At 36.6% G+C, this 16,227-nt stretch overlaps 1 protein-coding gene across 1 annotated transcript; it reads left to right on the plus strand.

The window, feature by feature from the left end:
- The first annotated feature begins 4,778 nt into the window (after window positions 1–4,778).
- On the plus strand, window positions 4,779–15,681 carry LOC147078111 (WD repeat domain phosphoinositide-interacting protein 4-like). The gene is made up of 7 exons (XM_085961219.1): window positions 4,779–4,999; window positions 5,386–5,460; window positions 8,220–8,397; window positions 10,343–10,523; window positions 12,286–12,479; window positions 12,912–13,144; window positions 14,291–15,681. Exons 1-7 carry the CDS (start codon window positions 4,924–4,926, stop codon window positions 14,407–14,409), a joined length of 1,056 nt encoding a protein of 351 aa, XP_085817345.1. The 5' UTR covers window positions 4,779–4,923; the 3' UTR covers window positions 14,410–15,681.
- The last annotated feature ends 546 nt before the right edge of the window (window positions 15,682–16,227 follow it).

The following is a 16,227-nucleotide window of genomic DNA, read 5'->3' on the forward strand; positions in this document are numbered from 1 at the left end:
TCTTTGAATTGAAAATCATTTTTAAAAACACACACACATAATATATACACAAAATATAATAGGTTTTGTAAGCATTTTATTATTAATATAATATCTAATATTAAATTTTATACAATTAGAACCGTTTGTTTAATAGGTATCAAATATTTAAGGATAATGAAAGGAGTTTTACCTACCAATAAAACTCTTATTATTCATGTTGACTTTGAAGTTCTTTGGGGAGGGTTTGCTCTTTCTTCTCCGCGTGAGGTTATATTCTACTAATTTATTTTCCTTTTTCTTGTCGTTGGTCATTCCTCCGTTTTTATTTACTGGTCATACCCGCGCGTCCATTTTTTATGTATGGAGTTTGGGACCCCTTTGTCTTCATTATGATATGGCTCAAGGAACCAGGTAGAAGTTACCTGGACTTCAAAGTCAACATGAATAATAAGAGTTTTATTGGTAGGTAAAACTCCTTTCATTATTCGAATTTGACTTTGAAGTCCTTGAGATATCTGTTTGTTATCTATCACCTGGTGTTGGGTGTGCCAAATTCCTGTATGTGACAATGATTCATTGACGAGGTATAGACCATCGTGAATTTCAATGTATATGGTTGAATAGAAAAGTTAATGGGTTCTTTTCCCCTACTGATGGTGGTGTGTTCGTCGTTCTCTGATAGTTGTGAAATGTCGACTCACTCCGCCAGTTACCTCTCTTTAAGATATCATCTATTGGGTATATTTACAGTTTAAGGAAGCCACCACTGAGCGGACACTGCCTGGTGGTTCTTGTACCCCTGCTTCCAACAGTACTGACCTTATCCAATTCCCTATAACTGTCCTGGTGGCTGGTTTTGGTGGTCCTCTTGAAGATATAAATAATTCCGAAATATCCCCACCTCCCTCTCTCCTTGGGTTTGACATGCAGACGAGATTCCGTAACCAGAATACTGGGTCGATGTTTTGACACGTGGAAGCGCTTAGCTTCCATTCCGATTGACGATGCTCGGCGGTATCTGTATTTGCGCCAAACATTGGCCATACAATTATGTGGTCACTTTTATCCACTTATCCATTGTCTACTATTACTGAGTAGTGTGAGGTCATGAACCCTTCGTCCCGATGCGAGAAGCAGCCGAGTAGGTAGCTGTCCTGCGAGACTTTTCGAATAGGTTGTACTCCACCGGTGTTGTTTTCCTAAGATGATCTACCACTCGTCCTGGATCCCAAACCGGTGGTTGACGAGTTTCGTTTTATCTACCGAAATTGCCTGTAACATATTGTGTTGCACTACCACGTTGATGGTGATATCTACAATGATAATCGGTTTGCAAAATGTGGCTATGGCTGACTTATGCACCAGGATGGTGTTGTACGACAAACCCTCCATGTTGTGCAAGTGGCCTAGGTATCTGGCCAATTCCATTGGTTGAGGGCTATTATGATCCATTAGGTTCATGTTTACACCATGTCATTGTTTTCCATTTGTTCCAAGCTGGTTTGTAAGTTTTTAGAGTCGAAGGCCGCCATCTGGAAGTAAGGAGTGCCCTTTTTTCCACCATTCAATTTGATGTTATTTCACCCCACCCGAAATTATCCATAGTTAAAGGTCAGATCCTGGGTCCTTAGAGGTGGACGGTTGGTCTCCATACCTACTAGTGTCATATGTAGGTGAGGCATTGTATAAGGAGGTACTATCGCCCTTTTTCGTAAGTCCACTCCCAAAAAGCATTGTTCCCAGCTCGGTGCCACTAGTAAGTACTTCCCTTTTGCTGAGTTCAGGTGCGCTAGGACTCGTGAAAGTATGTTTGGTGGGGGAAATATCCACGCCAGTCTGAAGTCCTACACTCGGCTGAAGGCGTCGTGAAACCGCGCGCCACTATCTGTAACGTCTCGTGACACATACGTTGCAATGACATGTGCTGTTTCGCTTGCGAATAAATCGACCTCGGGAACACCCCATCTTTGAAACAGGGGGGTGGTTGCGGTGTTGATGAGGTGCCATTCGGGAATGAGTTGTCTGCGGGAGAGATGATCTGCCACGCAGTTGTAATTTCTGCGGAAGTATTGTGCAGTAAATGTGATGTTGGCTCGACTGGTAAATACTAGTATCTGTCGGCATAGGTTTAGGAGGGTGACAGATTTTGTGCCGCCCTCGTTGTTGATGTATGCCACCACTGTTTTGTTGTCTGTCTGCAGAAGCAGATCTGATACTATGATTGATTGTACCCGAGATTGAATTGCAAACATTTCCTTCCTGTTGGAATGCCATGCCATACTAACTGGTCTTGTTCCCACGTACCTGATAGGTGGTGTTCATTCAGTTGGGCTCCCTAGCCTGTGTCGGCTGCGTCTGTCGTCAGGAAGTGATTGAATGTCGTTCTGTGTGTCAACTCTGAGGAGCCTATCACCTGGAGCCACCACATGATGTCCTGGTAGGCCTGTGGTGGGATTGTCGCCTATTGGCGAGAATGGGACCTCGACAATATTGATGACTGGAGCTTTGTAGCCGTCGGCAATGCAACCTTCCTCGTGGAGGTAGAATGCGAAGTTAAGTCACCCCAGAAGGGATTGAACATGTGCCTGCCTGAGGGACCAACTGCCTTTTGTTCCTGCGTTGTGTCAAATCTGAGGATCCTATCACCTAGGGCCACCACATGATGTCCTGTTGGGCCTGTGGTGGGATTGTCATCAATTAGCGAGGATGGTACCTCGGCCATATTGATGACTGAAGTGTTGTAGCCGTCTGCAATACAACCTTCCTCGTGGAGGTAGCATGTGAAGTTGAGTCACCCCAGAAGGGAATGGATATGTGCCTGTCTGAGGGACCAACTGCCTTTTTGTACCTGCATTAGCAGAGAGTGACGGAGTGCTACACACTTCTCCGGCGACAGAAACCTCCGCTTGTTGTGTGTGTCCCACGTGGTATCCAGGAACCCTCATTGTTGGCTTGGGTTCAGACAGGATCTTTTAATATTTATTAACCACCCTAAAGACTGTAGGAAGGTTATCCTGTATTCCACCTGAACAGAGACTGTTTCTCGGATTGGTTGACTACTAAGAAGTCGTCTAGGTAAGTGAATATTCTCAGCCATTCTTTCGTAGGCGTTCGGCGACCTAATTGGTCAGGGATGCCAACATAATCGGAGTGGCTGACAGCACGAACGGGAAACGCATGAATTGTAGGAGCTCTCCTTGGTAGGCTAGTCGAACGAATCGACGATGTTGAGAAGTCATGGGTACCTGGAGGTACGCCTGGCTTAGATCTATTATTACTAGCCAGTCTTCTGTTTTTAAGACGGCTGGAACCTCGTAATGGTGAATTAGTTTAAATGGCTTTGGCTGTAGGAACGCATTCAAACGCTTTCGGTTGAAAACAGGGCATAGGTTCCTGTCTTCTTTCTTGATCAGAAACAGGGTTGAAGAAAACTGGAGGTTGGACCCGCTTCTTCTAGAACCCCTGAGTTCTTTAAGTCCTCGATCTCGAGAGTGACCTCTGCTGATTGTTGCGTTTGAAATTCTTTCCGTAAAAGGAAAGAATGACTTACGCGGACTACGGCTATTATTTTTACCAGTGTTGGGAAGGCGGTGGTACACTACGCCATCCAGACTCCCCGAAAGTCTCTTAGGCGGCTCCCAATGTTGTTGGTCGTCCAGATGCGGTCACCTCCGCTTAGAGTACGAATCCCTGGTGGAGCCCGTACCTCCGATGGAGAACTTCCTTCCCACAAGACATCGCCCCTTGGGAGTACCCCGGCCATAATGTGAGTGTTCCGGGACTCTCAGCTCGGAGGAATCCTTGATAGTGCCTCCCGAGTGAAGGTATCTTTCCGGTAAGGATCTGAGTCATGTTTTGAGGATTGGTTGCCCAATCCACTAACCCTTGCATACCCTTTCAGAAGCTGTCCCGTTGGGAAAACATCGCATTCTGGAGGACCGCGATGGTCCTCTCCGTCAGATGGTTAGCTGATGACGAATGGTCGCACCGACGCAACTTGTCATTTAGACCTAACTCTATGACCGTAGGGGGCCGCCAAGAATTGTTTTTTGGGCGTTGTGCCACTCCTTGCCGGTCCTCCTGCTGAAATAAGGTACGTAACGAGGATACCTCAAACATCAGCATCTTAATCGACGCTCGTACGTTGAACTTTTCTTCCTGTAGCATTTCTGCTTCGCCGTTTTTGGTGTCCGTTGCTTTTAGAATATCCTCCTCACGGTCATTCAGATGTTGGGCCATAATCACTGATCACTTAACGTTCACTTAACTATCACTTAACGCTCGTCCAAGATTAATTTTGTTTGATAGTTAGAATGAACTGTCAAACGCAACATGTAAACAATAAGAAAGCCAAATCCAGAATGAAGACAAAGGGGTCCCAAACTCCATACATAAAAAATGGACGCGCGGGTATGACCAGTAAATAAAAACGGAGGAATGACCAACGTCAAGAAAAAGGAAAATAAATTAGTAGAATATAACCTCACGCGGAGAAGAAAGAGCAAACCCTCTCTCAAGGCTTCAAAGTCAAATTCGAATAATAATAATATCTACATAATATATCACTAGGTTTTAATACATTCAGATATACATATTTTATATTGATGACGAAGATACTCTTGTACAGTTTTAATATTAAACAAAAATATTTTAATTTAATTATGATATTATTTAATACCTATGTTGATATGTTTATAATGTTAAGTATCCCTTACTACTTTTACAGCCGGAATTATTTTATTGTATATGGCAGCACTAGCGAGAATATTTTGCTGAGTTCTCGCGTAGCCAACCTCAGTTTGTTTTGATCTTTTTGAATCAGCTGTTTGTCATAATTCTGTGGCCATGCACACAATGGAAGTGCGTAATAAATTAACTCGGAGGCCTTAATCGCTTTCTTGGACTGTTATTGAAATACCCCATGACACATGTTAGAATTAAATGAAGGCACCAGAAGTGATGGCACGAGCACGACGAGGAAGCGGGGTTCTCAATCTGAGATTCAACCAAGACCAAGGTCTGTCAATACACGATTCGTATTTACCATTTTATTATTCATGGACTCCTTTGTTCAGCCGAATGTTTTTTTTTAATATTCTCGAAGTCAATTGTTTATGATTAATTTTGCATTTTAATCAGTCCAAATGGTCGTGGAATAAAATTCCCATTGTTTGGAATTGAGCATCTGTCATTTTCCGTGAACTATCCTCCCATGTGTTATCAATGTGCGTACCACGAATCGAAAACGTGCCTATTTGCATTGTACGTGTTTATTAATACGAGTTAACTTAATCACCCCAATTACTTTATAATTCTTAATTCTATTACTATTACTATCGAATGGTGGCAGCTGGTAATGAGTAGTCTATATTTAATTTTTGTTTGTTGTTATTTCTATTTTAGGATGTTTCACGTGTTGTATGGACACGGGCTTGAGGATATACAATGTAGAGCCCCTGGTTGAGAAAACGCATTACAGTAAGTAAATGAACATGTTAATTTTAATAATATTATAACATTGTAAATAATAGGTAGGCCCTTTAAACAATAGAACGAGCCCTTATCTACTGCAATGTTAAATATTTTAAGATTTCTGACGTACCTACACTATGAATAGTTCACCAGTCAATGTTTATTAGCATCCTACAATTATTAGAATTTACCAAATGAACCCCCGAGTATGGACTGATTCGATTGTTTCGAACTGTTTAATCAAAGTTGAAGCCGCAAGAGCAAACCCAAATCAGTCTTGAATATAGGTAAAAGTAATTTAAAATTTTTCCTCCAAAATTAATCGTGTGGACATCTTTCTCTCCAATATTCACTAGTGCTGCAGATAACCGCATGACCTTTTATAACTTTCTTTTTAGACCAAACTCAACCTAACCTAATCTTAGTGTGTGATAATGATGCATCAAAATGTATGAAAATATCAAAATTTAAATTAACAATTATTAGATCGAAAAGCATCTGCGCCGACAGAAAAAGGAATTTAATATAATTGTCTACATGGGAAAAACTGTTTCCGCCAAAAAAAAATGAGAAATGGTCATGCGGCAGTACTTTGCAAGCCATTGACAGCACTAGAGAAACCAACATAGGTATTCATGAGAACTAGCAGAGCGCCAGCTGGTAATAACCAGCTATCTTGCTAGACCTTGAAGTTTGCTCGATTTCCTAATCAAATAGTGGTGGATTTTAATGCAATTATGAAATAAATCTAATAATCATGAAGCTCAGTAGCTTAGGGTGCCTGATTACTTTATGTAGTAGGCAGTTAGAATGGTGTCATGGTGCTCAGTCTGATATGTGGATAGTTTTATTTTTCTTACATCCAGATTCTTGCAGTAAAAATAAGTTTTGTTTGTGCAATGGAGCAAGATCCCATTAGATTTGACAATTATTGACGAGTTAAAAATTACATTTGTCAAAAAATATAATTTTTCGGGAGAGAGAGAAAAAATCTTTCAAATATGACATTTTTGTAGAAACAACGATTTTTCAGATTTACATTAATTTATCATCTTCTGACATAAGTATGCCATATTTGTAAAAATTTCTATAAAAATTGACATAACTACGTCTTTTTTGGAATCAACTTGTCAATTACCCAAAAACTATTTCTCGTAAAATATCTTTTAATATCATTTCCACTATGTATGGGTTAATATGGGTAAAATAGTATTGTTATTTGAAAACTAGTAAGTTCTCAATACACTATTGGATAAATCACAACATACTCAATTACACCCGAGAGTTCTTGGTTCGACACAAAAATTTATTTGTTTTTCCCAAAGCCTGGGTATTTGTGATTGTTCAAAATTACTAACAACCACCTTGAACGAAAAAGCAAGGACATGGTTATTAATAATTCTATAAAAAAAAAACTCAATTCATATTTAACTAACTACCTACGTTGGCGAGGAAATAAAAATAGAACTGTTGTTAAATGTGTGCAATTGAATCAACTTTATTAATTAACAACAACATTATGTCAGAGGGTTCACTTTCAAGCAATTCGACATGTGATATGGATTATCCCCGTATTGTCTTAATGATAGTTGGCAAACCTAAGAAACATAGTGACAAAATATTCTCATGTATAACATTACACTGAAGTCAAGAAAATGTTGTCCGAAAAATATCACATAATAGGTACTTATAGTAAGGTAATTACAATATTACTGCATAATTGACGATTTTATTTGCTTATTAGCATGCATTTTACATCAAATTTTCACAAAACCATTATTTTAAAAACAATGCATTTTTTATAAGTATAATATATAAAAGTTTATAGAGATATAAATTACACCAATTCTCTTTAAATTTTATGTAAAATTTAATTATTTGAAGTTAATACAAATAATCTGACAAAATAGCGAAAATATGCATATCATCATATTGCCATGTATAAATTCTCATCATTACATGTTTCTATAATTATTAATAAATATAAACATATTCGTATAACATATGTGCATTAATTACCTATTCAGTGTCACATAAATTTCATATACCGTACGTGCATAAATGTTCTACATTATCTATGAATTCTGACAGCATGAAAAACAAACAAAAGCGTCGTAGTCCGTCGATCTTTTTGCCATTACTTAGTATAATAAGGTTTTGCGTTCTTTTATTGTATTATTTTTTTATATAAACAGTCAGTGTATATTTCACATAGTGCCTGAAGATAACGAAAGACAAAACCCGGATCACAGCAAACCACTCAAATGGAATAGTTTCAAACTCAAATCGATTACTAATAATAATAATTAAATTGAATACAACCTCTCTAGATTCTCGAGTCTAGAAGACTGAGCCATACCGCATTCCAGATCCATTTGTAGCAAACTACACACCATTACCGCGTGCATTTGTTTAAAACTGCAAGCATTTGAACATAATTTTCAATTTTCTCGACCAGTCAATTCCATAAATTATTACATGTGAAAGTGCCGAGATACATCCTGAAACTTGATTTTGCTATGAATGGATGATATTGTTTTGTTAATTTATTACCACATACGTTGACCATTTTGAATGCAAAACCTATTTGACTTGTACCGGAACTAAAGCATTCACATTATCATAAAAAAACGTAGCATACGACTAACTATACATGAAAGAACAGACTGCGTCGATAGATAGGCAGTGAAATACATCGATTCATCAGTTGTCTGGTTCTAATTTGAACTCTTCTCCAATGACACTAATATTGTTGTGTTTTTCAGATTTGGAAGAGATAGGGGATGTCATTCAATGCGAGATGTTATACAGAAGCAATTTATTATTTATTGTAAGACGGACCAACGATAACATTCTTAGGATATATGACGACGCAAAGAATAAATACATTGCTGAAATTGATTTCACTTCCTCAATAAAAGCAATACGAGTTAGAAAAGACAAGTAAGTAATAAACACATACTCTGGACTGGTCAATATAACTGCCATAAGGAGTTATCTCTACTTCTTGACAGCAGTATAGACAGCTGAAGTTTTTAACCGGTTAGATGCCACGACCGTATATATACGGTCTACAATTCCGTGAGCGCAGTGCCGACCATAGCAAATGACCGTATATATACGGTCCACTTTGACACCTATTTTTACTATCCAATGACAATTATTTTAATAATTCAAACATATGGTATACACAGCAACATGTCTTGGAATCATGGTGTAATTTTTTCGTATTTGCACAACTTTTTTTTTGTTTTAAAATCAGTGTTTTAAAATAGCTTCATCTCGTTACCGATATGTGTCACTCAGCAGGGTTGACACACACGTGTTGACAATATCAGTCAGTTGTCTCGTGATATTTGCATTGCTAACCAAACTTTGTTTCACGGGTGGAATACTGGAATATTGTGATTTTATAGTTTATTTCTTTTATGATAGTTTTATAATCGTGTGTAAGTTTTGTGACAACCCTGACGTTTTGTAAAATATTTGGTTTTGATTTTTTTAATAAATGGCGAAGCAGATGACAAATAGTGCATTTATTTGGTAAATCTATATGATATACTATTAATTTATCGCCATAAAATATATATTTATTAGGTTTTATTTTTTAAAAGAAAATCGCGACCCTTCATGCACGGCCATACTAAAACTCCCGGCATATAACGGGTTAAATTAATTTATACAATATATCTGAAAAAATAACAATGAAATTAAAATTCAAATTTATTTATTTTTTACGTACAGTGAACATTACGAATTATAAATTCAAGACGTTCACAACATGACATTTAAAAAATAAAGAATAGTATTAAAACAGTGTAAAGAAGAAAGAAATAAATGCAGTATCACAAAAACAGTATAAAAAGTAAAAAGGTACAAAAATAATAAAGCAGGGAAGCACACCGAATGAGCTAAGTGGACCCTATTTTAAGGGTTCATAAAACAACACCCTCCTATAATACTCATCCTCACGTAGGTGGGATATATCAACATCTGAAGCGATTTGGTTGAACAGAGTTATTTGCCTCCCAATTGACATCACCGACGGCAGGTTAGTTCTGCACCTTGGTAGAACAAACAACTGATGCTCTCGATTTCTAAGATAGTTATCAGGGACACATAAGTCAATACTACCGAAAATGGCAAAGTTCTCATTTACACCGCGTATAAGTCGAAAAAAATACATGGCCAAATATTGATACTATTGAAAGTGCCATGTTGAATAACTTTAGGTAACTTTCTATTAACAACTAAATATAGTACACATGCGTTGCATAATGCAATTCATTGTAAATAATAAAAATATAAATACATAATCAATCACGTTAGTTTGATTGTTAATTCTTATTAATTTAATTGTTTTAAGTGTCAGATTGTCTTCACTTGCCTACAGCATTCAGTCTCTTGGTAAAAGGTTGATGTTACTTCTCATGGCACGGGACGTGCATGGGACCAGATATGTTAACCAGTTCCCACTTCCTCTTCGACAATGGGAATAATTTTGACTAACGCGTACGACGCGACTATTCTGTTCTGCCTTGAAGAATAAAAGTGTCTCCACGTGCTAAATGCAGTGTTAAAATACTTAAATACATCAAATCCATACTCCAAGAAATTTCGCTGGATCGTATGCTGTAATAAGTTGACATAATGTCATTAGTTTACAGTACCTACCGTGTGTAAATGTCAACATAAGACTGAATCAATAGCTCTTCATGATTCATTCAGGCTGATTACGTCATAAGAATCTCTCCCAATATACAGCTAAGTCTAACTGAGAATCGCTTACAGAATGACATGGCTGACTTATGGGCAACGTAGTCCAATGCAATGTCAGTCATGCACATAATTGTATGTTTATATTAATAAATTGTGTATGTTTTTCCAGAATCGCAGTAGCCTTAGAACTTTCCGTGTTTATCATTCGTTGGCCGAGCGGATCGAAAGCACAACAGGTGCTGCAGACTCCTCCAAACCCGACAGGGATCTGCGAACTGACAGCTCTCCCGGGTGCGCCTAGAAGGTTGCTCGCCGCCCCCGGTCATAAAACAGGATCAGTACAGCTATTGGTATGTTTTAGCCAGCGATGCACAATGTCATATTCTCTCCCGTGTCAGGACATTATTATTTTAAAGACCATTTACATACCAGATACTCTATCTGCATCATTTATATAAAAATATTGTATGTCCAAATGTTCACATGTAAATTGTACAAATTACATTTCGCCGCAGCACCATGAGCTGTCTTATCAGAAAAAGATGGCGTATAATTGAAATCAAAAAATTACTCATTTGTGGAGCGTTATAGATACTAATGTTCCAATTTTATTAGATTCAATAAGAAAATTAATTTCATATTCATTCTGTCATTATCAAACATTTGATAAGTATGAACGACTTGATACTTAGGAATTTTATATAAATTATACAATATGATTGCATTTCTAATTTACTTTACCATCTACATAGTGGGGTTGCTGCCAAAAATTGGTTATTTTCTTTTGTCTTTTCCTTGTATTCTGGTAGTTAATCATTGTTATTAATTAAGACGAAAATAATGATTCACTGCTTTGCTGAACCAAAAGTGATACTTATCATTGGCACTCAAATCGAGCGAGTCAACAACTAGGTACATATATCTAGGACAACATTAATGTCAATTATTGCTTGGGAGTGCATTTGAACACCTGAATAGTATATGTGAGGCATCTAAATACAAAAAGCGACAGGTCCACAGTTCGATATTTGCGGGAAACGACGTTTTTATGTTTCAAGCTTCAAATATTTGTTTTAACTTAAGATTATTTTTTCCGTTGTATTCTATGTTAAAATTAAAACCAAATGGCAATTTGTTTCAGCCGATAAACTCTTAAATGTAATAAATATAGGCAAAATAAAATTGGACGTAGCGCTACTTGTACCTCACTTTTTAATTTTTTCCGCATAAAGCACATATTTCCGTGGCACTTTCATGCGTTTACCGGATGCTACAGAATGGGAGACGCCATTTGCAATATTGAACGTTCCCTTATTAGTTGACTAAAACATGCGTGAAATCCACCAATCTTTAAATAGTATGAAACACGGACTTGGCGCTTTTTGTAATTAATCGAGACTTAAAATAATTTTTTTCGTATGATTTTGTCGCGTTTTGGAATTTATAGCTCAACACACATTGTGTAAAATTATACAAAGATTACGTGCGTATTTTTTTCTCGATTTTGACCAAATGTGGACTTATCGCATTTTGGAATTAGACGCCTCATGTGTGCTACTAGGCTCACGTATGCGTGTGAAACATGGACTCTTAAAGAGAAATCCAAAAATTACGAGTAGCACAATGTGGCATGAAAGGTGCGTGTTTGGCATAATGCGGAAAGACTACAAAAGAAGCCAATAGATGAGGAAGCAGACAAGACTATGCGATCTGATAGAGGTCACTGAGCAGATGAAATGACAATGGGCTGGACATTTCGTTCGGCGAGTGGACAACCGCTAAACAAATGCCGTCATACAGTGGTACCCAAGAGGCACTAAACGGTCACAGGAACGAACTCATGAAGTGCATGGCTGCGAAGTACTTGGGACCGATAAAAGTGGATGAAGCTAGGGGAGGCCTTCATCTAGCAGTGAGTTAACCACGGCATGATAATGAAATAGGTTTCGATAGTTTTTTTTTTTGGTTGTTCCCTCATGACAGGATCGTAACCACCTTTGAATTTTGTCATTCTTTGATTATTTAAATTTCTTTCTTACATACATCTTAGTCACACGAATAGGTCTGGTGTGACACTAATTGATGTTTAATGTTATAAATTTGACTTTTCAGGATGTCGGTGCATCGGCAGCAGTCAGCGTATTGCGATGTCACAGCGGTGCACTCAGATGCCTCGCCCTGTCAGCTAGCGGTGCCCTCCTGGCGACGGCTTCTGAGCGGGGAACTCTCCTTCGTGTTTGGTGTACCAGAAGAAAGGGTCTATTGCACACATTGCGGCGCGGGGCCGATCACGCTACACTCTTTTGGTTCGTATATTCCTTTAGAGCCAACACCATTCGGCAGTCACACCATACAATAATGAATCAGTGACACATAATAATATGAATGAGATGTCTAATTGTCATTCTAAATAAAATTTCGAAATTTTATAAAAATGAATTAAAAGAAATGAAGTCCCTGTACAAAATGATAATTCCTGCTATTTTTGACATTTGCATTTGCATTAAAACGAATTATGTACATACAAGGTTTTTGTGGATTGATTTTTGAAATGATTAAATATTTTATGGTAGACAGATATTCGATAATAGTTCGGTAATAATAATCCCACTTTTTACTATAATGGGATTTAATTTATATATAGACCAACAAATTACTTTCATTTGAAATAAACTTAACAATTTTCCAAAATAACTATTATCTGAAATCTGTTTTAACACAGAGTAATCTTGTTTCAGTATGAACTTTTCCCGAGGCGGCGAACTTCTGTGTTGCTGTTCAGATAAAGGCACCCTCCACGTGTTTCAAGTGGGGGGAGGCTTATCAGGCGGGAGCGGAGGTTCGGGCAGCAGCGGAGGCCTGGCAGCAGCCAGTGAGGCCCTGCTCGGAGGGGAAAGACCCTTGGCTTCAGGAGCCATTCCCAGAGAACAACCCGCCCTGTGCGCCTTTGTCACCAACACTAGTGTAGCAGGTCAGTTTAATGTCATCTATCATTTTAAGAAATCAATTTTCTGTTCGATGTGATAATTGTCAAAAGTTATATGTGAGGCCTTTGGAAGCAAAGACGTCAAAGTTCCATAATATGTTAGTATATCATCTAGCTTTCGGAAGGTCCTAGGTTCCTGTCCAACATTTTTTCTTCTCTCTTCCCAAGCTAAGGAATGATAATTGAACTAAATCGCCATCGATATAAGAAAGCTTATGGTCAAAGGTAGGGATTGCAATACCAGTATTTTAAAACCGGTATTCCAATATCTTTGAATACCGAAATACCGGTATTATAAATCAGACAATACCGATACATTCGGTATTGAAAGTTGAAACAAAATTATTAATTAACATAAAAGTTTAACAGGACTGTAGTTTTTTGTCAGTTTACTTGATACTTACGTTAGTTTACTTCCATTGCCGTTCGATGTCTTTAGTGAACAGCAATGACACGTGGAGATTTGCGAAATACATTTGCATTATATGTAGTTACATCCTTAATTTTAAGTTTATCCTAATGTCTCGCCTATCACTCGCGGGTTTTAGAAATTATCAGGTGTATTTTTAAATGTAGGTATCTGAAATCGCGGTGAAATAGCATTCGTTTGTATAATCATTAATACCTCACCTCTATTTATTGGCAGATACTGTTTTTTATGTCATATTTCACAAATACCGGCATTAATATCGGTATTTAATAGGAAGTACCGAAATACCAGCATTGGTATTTTCATTCGGTATTGCAATCCTACTCAAAGGAGAGCATTGATTTTCCCAAGTTAAATAATTAATCTTCTAAATTAAAAATATGCTACAGTTGCACCTCGAAACTAACAAAACTGGTTTTCTATTGAGTTCAATCATTGCAAAACAAATCAAAAAGCAAGGCAAAACAATCACCTTTACAATCAATGTGTCGATGGTATGAAATCCTGTGGTTAGGAAGAAATTTTGCTTTTTTCGGCGTATATTTGGATCTAAAGGAAGAGCTCATTGGATTGAGCAAATAGCTCACAACCATACCTTGTTAAAAAAATTGTGACTCCAACCTCAATGAGGTCACATATTTCTTATACAAAATAACTATTTTAAGGACAGTTTAGTCTTAAAAACAATTTCTACTTTTCAGCTATATGTGTGGATGGAACGTTTCACAAATATGTCTTCACCGGCGAGGGCTCTTGTCATCGAGAGGCTTTTGATATATTTCTTCAAGTGGGAGACGATGACGACTTCATCTACACATAAACTGGAAACCGGAACAAGAAGCTTTTTCAATATTTACAAAATAATTATTTCATTGGAGTCTTTGCTGCCGTGTTTAACTAAATATGAGAAAAATTCATTTCTTTAATCATATTATTCAAATCAATAATGATGCTACATAATTTAAATATAAATAGTCATTATGCAAATTAGATTACTTATAATAAATTATAGTTTTATTACTACAGTCTATGGTTGATTCTCTCTTATTTATTTAAATGGGATGTTTTCAAAATATGTGCAGAAAAGATTTGAAAATTGAATTTATTTCTCTTTAGGAACCAATCTCTTACACAACTAAAAAAAAATAGTTATCACTTCTTATTTATCAGACAGGTACCCTGCCCAATTACTTTTCAGAATCAAATTTGTTTCTGTTTTTTTATCTTTATGTATTGACTTGATCGCATTACATCGTTTTTACTTTTCATTTATTTTATGACAGTGAGTTTTCATAAATAAAACAAAATACATACTGCATACTTATTTTTACGATAAATTTTCTAATGTTTATGTGTTTTATCAACCTTAGTTTAAAAAAAAACATTGGTTCATACTATTAGGATTTACAATACCAGAATCCCGCTCGAGTTGTCGATTCTGACTTACTGGAATTTAAAAAGTTGGATTAATTTCCAATAAAATACATAAAGAAGTCCATAAATCTGTCTAAAAATAATAATTCGAGTCCTTTTTATTACTATAATTCATTTTCTCACCACATTTTTATGAGAAACTAACATTATTCTTAGGTATCATTTCGTTTCGACATAAACGAAGGAAGGGTAGCATAAATGAGGTGTCTAATTCCAAAAAGCGATAAGTCCACATTTGGTCAAAATCGAGAAAAAAATATGCACGTATTCTTTGTGTAATTTTACATAATATGTATGTATTGATCGAAAAATTCCAAAACGTGACAAAACCCTACAAAAAAAAATATTTTAAGTCTCGATTTATTACAAAAAGCGCCAAGTCCGTGTTTCATATTATTTAAAGCTTAGTTGATTTCGCGAGTGTTTAGGTCAACCAATAAAGAAACTTTCAATATTAAAAATGGCGTCTCCCATGCTGTAGCATCCGGTAAATTCATGACAGTGCCACGGAAATATGTGCCTTATGCGGAAAAAATTAAAAAGTGAGCTACAAGTAGCGCTACGTCCAATTTTATTTTGCCTATATTTATTACATTTCAGAGTTTATCGGCTGAAACAAATTGCCATTTGGTTCTAATTTCGACATAGAATACAACGGAAAAAATAATCTCACGTTAAAACAAATAATTGCAGCTTGAAACATAAAAACGTTGTTTCCCGCAAATATCGAATTGTGGACATGTCCCTTTTTATAATTAGACGCCTCAAATACTTTCTTTAAAAAGACTCATTTATATTAAAATCTTTACATATATTATATATACATTATAACATGATTATGTGCTGTAAATTTTTCGGGATTGCGGAATCCTAATAAAATTTATATGTTTATTAAACTCACGTCAAGATGTCGGTCAATTCACTGAATCGTTGAACAATAATCATGTTTTTTATTAAAAGAAAATCGAGGGTTTTAATTTCTGTTCAGGATTACAATCCACAGGACATATTATTATCTTTATTTTATAAATTTTCAAAGTCTTTCTTTGACTCTAGCAAAATTTGACAGTAGTTATTTTGTTAGGTTTATTTTGTGTTTAATTCTAAAATGTTTTGTTAAAATTACAGTTATATTTATTATCTATATGAAATTCATGTAAAAATCTTTAATTTTTTCAAAAACTAGTACACTACGCGAATGGGT

Source organism: Rhyacophila brunnea, unplaced genomic scaffold (assembly GCF_057557595.1).
Source record: "Rhyacophila brunnea isolate RB1 unplaced genomic scaffold, BYU_Rbru_1.0 scaffold_12, whole genome shotgun sequence".
Classification (NCBI taxonomy): domain Eukaryota; kingdom Metazoa; phylum Arthropoda; class Insecta; order Trichoptera; family Rhyacophilidae; genus Rhyacophila; species Rhyacophila brunnea.

Coding starts and splice junctions, on each gene's coding strand:
- LOC147078111 (XM_085961219.1), top strand. CDS start 4,924: ATGAAGGCACCAGAAGTGATGGCACGAGCACGACGAGGAAGCGGGGTT. Junction 5,000..5,385: donor GAGATTCAACCAAGACCAAG/GTCTGTCAATAC, acceptor TTTCTATTTTAG/GATGTTTCACGTGTTGTATG. Junction 12,480..12,911: donor GATCACGCTACACTCTTTTG/GTTCGTATATTC, acceptor ATCTTGTTTCAG/TATGAACTTTTCCCGAGGCG.